General features: G+C 44.9%; 1 protein-coding gene across 1 annotated transcript in view; it reads left to right on the top strand.

The window, feature by feature from the left end:
• The first annotated feature begins 716 nt into the window (after positions 1 to 716).
• FGD4 (FYVE, RhoGEF and PH domain containing 4) overlaps positions 717 to 6000 on the top strand; it is a 113328-nt gene continuing 108044 nt past the window's right edge. Inside the window, exon 1 of the mRNA XM_082240479.1 lies at positions 717 to 1040. Coding sequence (XP_082096605.1) covers positions 860 to 1040 — 181 coding nt within the window. The 5' untranslated portion in view covers positions 717 to 859. The remainder of the gene's footprint in view (positions 1041 to 6000) is intronic.

Raw genomic sequence — 6000 nt, 5'->3', positions numbered from 1 at the left:
AACGAAAGGACAGAGAAGCACGGTGCAATGTCGGGCTGTTAATCAGAAGGTAAGGTGGTTAGCTGTGGGCCGGAGTCCTGCGCTGCAGTGCGTTGGACTAGATGCCCCTTAGGCATCTATATTATCGATTCTATAATATCAAGTGGAAAGCATCATATTAAGTAGGCGCCCCTAGGCACTCGCGGGAGTCAATCCAACGGAGCTCAGCCGGGATTTACCGCAGAGTAAACCGAGTCGAGCTGTAACAACCCTGGCATAAGAGCCCGCTTAAAAAAGCCCGCGTGAAATCCCCCCGCGGCCGACAGGCTCTCAGGGGCTGCAACTCGAGCAGAACTTTCGTAACAGCAGCGCGCGGCTGCCTCGCCTGAGGAGGAAGGGCGGGCTCTCCTCCCCTGTCTCACCTGGCAGGTGAAGGAGCTCAGAGCCGAGAGTGCGCGCGCCTGCGGCGGAGGGAAGGCAACGCCGGCCAGGCGCGCGCTTTTGGCGCCCGGCCAGATTTGAGCGGGAATTTCGAGGCGGCCGCAAATCTCTGCGCGCCTCTCTTTCCTCCTCCTTCTCGCGGGCGGCGTCTGGCGCTCGGGCAGAGTTGCGACACCAGGCGGGGCAAAGAGGCAGGCGGTGGTTTTCTCCGCCTCCCTGTCTCCCGACGCCCCTTCCCGCTTTGCAAAGCGCCCCACAGAGCAGCCGGAGGAGCAAGTGGCAGCAGCCGCCGACCTCCCTCAGCCTGTAGGGGGCGTGGGAAATGGCCGTGGCCATTCCTGTCAGGGGCTGAGGAAGGGCGGCTTTCTGCCCGCTGCCTGGCGTCTGGTCTCTCTCTGCCCCCTTTCCTCACTTGCGCAGCCGGCGGCGAGAGGGGAAGATGGAGGGGCCCGAGAGCATGGGCTTCAGGCGGGTGGCCATCCGGAGGAAATCCAGCCCCAGCCTCAGCAGCAGCGCCTTGGTCTTCTCCCAGGCCGCCGCCGCCGCCGCTTCGCCTCTTTCCCACCCGGAGAGGAGGAGAGACGTTGCCAGGGAAGCGGCGCCAACAGCGGCAGCAGCAGCAGGTACAACTCGGGCTTCACCTTTGGGCTCTGAGCCGGGACCTCCCTTCCCTTCCCTCTCCTTTCCTTCCTGCGGTTTGTTGTCTGTCCTGGCGTGGCCCGTCGCGCCCAGCAGCTTCGGGTCTAAGGTCGCGCCGAGGGAAAAGTAAAGTGCAGCAGGAGTTGGAAAGGCGTACTCTGCAAAACTGCAGCTGGGCTGTCTCCCCACACACACCGGGGGAGACCCTGCGGCCAAACTTCCAGAAGTTGCTGCGGGGTAGCCCTCTCGCAGCAAAATCGACGGTAGTATTGTACTATTGCAAATATACATGCACTCATAGATCAACATAAAGTTTAGACTTCAATATGTTGTAAGGTGTGGTGTCCCTGGCCAGAGGCAGAAATGCTTCTGAGTAATAGTCGTTGGAAAATGCAAGAGGGAAGAGATCTCTCTTGCAGGCTTCCCACAGGCATCTGGTCTGCCACTGTGAGAACAGGATGCTAGAGTAGATAAGACTATTGTCCTGATCCAGCAGGCTCTTGCTATATATATATATATATGTGTGTGTGTGTGTGTGTGTGTGTGTGTGTATATATATATATATATATATATATATATATATATATATAGGACCAGCTGCATTTTACTGCAAAATCCCTTGCCGATACAGTGTTCCCAAACACACCCTCTCTCTTTGTATAAACTTGGCTGAATTCTTAAGTAAACTTGTTTACGATCATGTTCTGTGTGTTTGGGTATACACTTTAGGTATGGAAAAAGAGGAGGGAGCTCCACGTTTTGTTTTTGTCTGATATTGGTGCCATTGCATGTTTGGGATGAAGTTACCTTTAAAATTCTAAGGTGGTTTTAACTCTCGCCCACTGAAAGATGAAAGAAGTCTCTTATGCCAATTGCAAGTTTTTAATTTAAAGTGCTTACTTTTTCTAATTTGTGTGGAACACTTTTTTCTATCAAAATAGTGTGAAAATGTGTTATTGTGTATATGATTCTGTTTTGCAGTGTTAGTCCTATGCATGTAAACTTTAAAGTTCTGTTTTCTTTCCTGGTAAAGAGGACTTCTTTGAAATAAAAATTCTCCATCCCTCTCACACCTTAGCAAACCTGCTTGTTTTCAGTGAGCAAACCATCTAGAACCAACAAAGATATCAGTGGAAGATACTTTCTGCACTCTAGGTAAATGAACATAATGGATGCAGAGATCCTCTGAGCAATCATAGGTTTCTATGCCAGGGTAGCCAACATGCTGACCTCCAGATGCTATGGACTACAACTCCCATCTTCTTCCACCATTGGCCATGCTGGCTGACACTGATGGGAGCTAGAATCCAACAATATTTGGAGGGCCACCGGTGAGCCACGTTCGCTGTACAGTGGTACCTCGGGTTACATATGCTTCAGGTTACATACGCTTCAGGTTACAGACTCCGCCAGCCCCAGAAATAGTACCTCGGGTTATGAACTTTGTTTCAGGATGAGAACAGAAATTGTGCTCCGGCAGCGTGGCAGCAGCAGGAGGCCCCATTAGCTAAAGTGGTGCTTCAGGTTAAGAACAGTTTCAGGTTAAGAACAGACCTCCAGAACGAATTAAGTACTTAACCCGAGGTACCACTGTACAGTGAAAAGGTATTGCTCTACAGAAAGCTTTCCTTTGGGGAGGTGCTAATCTTGTAGAGTGCTGGCAAAAGCTTTGGTGAACAGTTGCTGGAGGTGGTTTTTGTGTATGCATGTTAAAGGAAGAAGCACTGTGCCCATTAAGGATAAGATACTTGCTGAGTAGACTGTAGCTTCTTTTTATCTACTTGTGAAAGGTAAACTAGACCTTTTAAAAAATCACTCAATTTAACTGCATGACATCAGTTCCATGTTGGATGAAAATAAACAAAATGGGCATGAGTGCAAATATTTGTTTCATGTAAGGCGTTTGGAAATATGTCAACTATTTAGGTTATTGCTAGGGGGCAGAGAATTTTCACGAAAGCAACAGTACTGCATCCAGAGTGCTGGATAGCTTAGAGTGTGGGGAACTATTCTGTTTGTGTATTTCCTGTTTAAACAGATGGTAATGCTGATTTATAGATTTTTATTTACAGCATCCCCTTTGTGGGTTGCTGCTTTGTTTTTGCCTAGTAAAGAGCTGTAAAAATTGGAATGACAAATATGTATACATTGAGAGAAAGGGAGTGTAATACGTACATCTGTAACACAAAGAATCCCCACCATGGGGTGAGCTCCCGTTGCTCTGTCCTAGCTCCTGCCAACATACCAATTTGAAAGCATACTGGTGCAAATAGATAAATAGGTACTGCTTGGCCTGAAAAGTGAGATGAGCGCCACACCCTATAGTTGCCTTTGACTGGACTTAACCATCCAGGGGTCCTTTACCAACTTTACCAACACAAAGAAAGTTGCTCAAGTTTGAGAGAAACATTAAATTGGGAATGGAGATCACAGTGAACAAAAATCAGAATTGGTTGCACATTGATGGATAAGTGGTCCTGGAAATTGCTATGTTAGGTTAACCTCATGTAAATGGTTGCCATGATGTGTGAGAATCCATAGGTTTCCAGGTAATCTACTTAGCTTTTGGTCAGTGCCCAAACTGGTTCAGAGTTTGAGGTAGAAGGTATATGGATGGAGGCACTTGTGAGCCATCATGAGTAGCAGCAAAGCCATATCACACTGGCCAGTCCTTTTTGCCTGCCCACTAGTTGCCTAGTACCAAAGCAAGATACAAGGAGAAGGAAGTTCGTTCTGATTTCTCATGGTAAAAAGGTATTCTCTTAAGGAAGTGAGTGCAAATTAGATTAAATGCACTTTTGTATCATGGGTCGAGGTACATTTGGGATGTATGTAGGGGGATAAGACACTGCATTTATTCGAGTTCAGATTATATAAAACTGCATATCTTCAAGATGCTGCTTACCTTCAATGTGATACTTCCACTATCAGGCCCTCCAGTCAGACAGCCACATGATGTTTAAATTAATAGTCATTTCAGAAGAAAACAACTTATTTTCCAAAAGAAAGGGAAAAAATCCTCGTTTTCTAAGAAAAACGTAGCCTTTGTGGTTATGGAGAATCCTTCCTCACTTCACAAACATGGGTAACTTCTGGTAATATCTATGAAACCTTGTCTCCTACATGCTTAGTAGTGATTTCCTTATTTGCTGGGGTGCTGAGCAACAGAAAAAAGATTCTATAACCCTAGGGTTCGTGGACATCCAGTGAAGCTGAATGTTGGAAGAGTCAGGACAGGTAAAAGAAAGTACTTATGTAGTGCATAGTTAAACTGGGAAACTTTGATGGCTTTAAAAGAGGACTGGGCAAATTCCTGGAGGACAGGGCTGGTGATAGTTACTAGCCATGATGGCTGCTCTCTGCTAAGAACTTGCAAGTATTGGAGGTGTGGAACATGAGGAAACATACTGCAAATGCAGTAGGGTAGAGCACTTTGGTTAATCACTACCATTAATGGGCTGCGCACAGAAAACCAGTTTCAAAGTACAAAAGTAGCAATACCAATTCCTGTTATAAACAAAATTGCTAGTACTGTAGGACTTTTTAACAATGGGGGCCATAGCTCAGTGGAGCAGATTTGCCTGAAACGCTGTTTCCCCTGTCTGCAGTGGATTCTCTCTATTGCCTATAAGCATCAGCTACTGCAGTGATACCCAGAAGGGAACCAGAAGACTATCTGTATTCAGTTCAGTGCTTCCTGCAGCATGGGAAAAAGCTGCAAGAAAAGCTGCATTTGTTCTTCATTTGTTGCTGTGTTTATCTAATGTTTCTTATTGTTGTTGCTATCTATTTGAGAAAGCTTTCAGTAGACTAATTTGTTACTTCAGTAATGCAGTGCTGAGCTTGTTAATGTTTTATGATATGAAAGTTGGAAGCTCTAAACTAAGTACATAAACTGGTGTGAATTAACCTCCCCCTCCATCCCTCTCCGCCACTGCAGTGCCGAGAATAAATACCTTTGGGCACAAGCTGTCCTGCTGGGAATGATTTGCTACTCACTGCTGTGCTCTTGACTGAAACACATTGATGAGTAATTTTGTTCTTGTATTGTTTAATGCAAAGAATGACTGAGCTGAATGTGGTGTATGTGTAAAATACATGGGAGTCCTTGATAATATTTAATAATAAAAAGCATCATGCAACAGAAAGAAATACATATATTCTATAGTCACATGCAATATATCATTGTATTGTAGTGTTGGAAGGGACCTCACAGGTCATCTAGTCCAACCCCCTGCAATGCAGGAATCTTTTGCCCAACGTTGGACTTGGACACACAACTCTAGATTAACAGTCTCGTGCTCTGCCAGCTGAGTTACCCAAGCAGGATAAGTTATAAGAAAAATACTGCATCCTCCTTTGCACAGTTCTTCAGTTGGGTGCCTGAAGAGAAACAGAACATTGCAGCATGAACTTAATATATCTCATAAGGAAGTTCTGCATCATAAACAACTATGAAAAAGACTCTCTTCAAAGGTTGCAGCTTCTCCATGTTTTCTAGAGTCTATTTCCGCTCATACAGCTAAAAGTTCTACGTAGTTTCTTACTTCCGATTTTGTGTTTTTGGAGAAGTTTTAATTTTCTGCTTTTATAATTTGAGCTATCAGCATTTACCCAAACAACTACTAAATTGACAAGTTCATATAATACCTACCAGGAAGAGTTGACCATTCAATAGTCCTATAACATACTGAGTGGTGCTTTTGCACTGGTCAGAAGATCAATCAATCAATGTGGGGTCTAGTAAGATCCGTAAAAATATTTTGTGGAGCTGAAAGTAAATTACTGTCCAAATAGAGACTGAAAAGTCATTTAAAGCAAATTTCTGTAGATTTGGATTATCAGGTTCATAGGACACAATTCTGCCAATGTATATTGTATTGATTTTGGTGTGGGATCATGCACTTATCTCTTTAAATGAACAGGGCTTATGGTTAATAT

This window comes from Podarcis vaucheri, assembly GCF_965113315.1.
Source record: "Podarcis vaucheri genome assembly, chromosome: 10".
NCBI classification, from domain to species: Eukaryota; Metazoa; Chordata; class Lepidosauria; order Squamata; family Lacertidae; genus Podarcis; species Podarcis vaucheri.
Note: the sequence above shows the minus strand (reverse complement) of the source record. Positions and strands in the feature narration are given on the sequence as shown.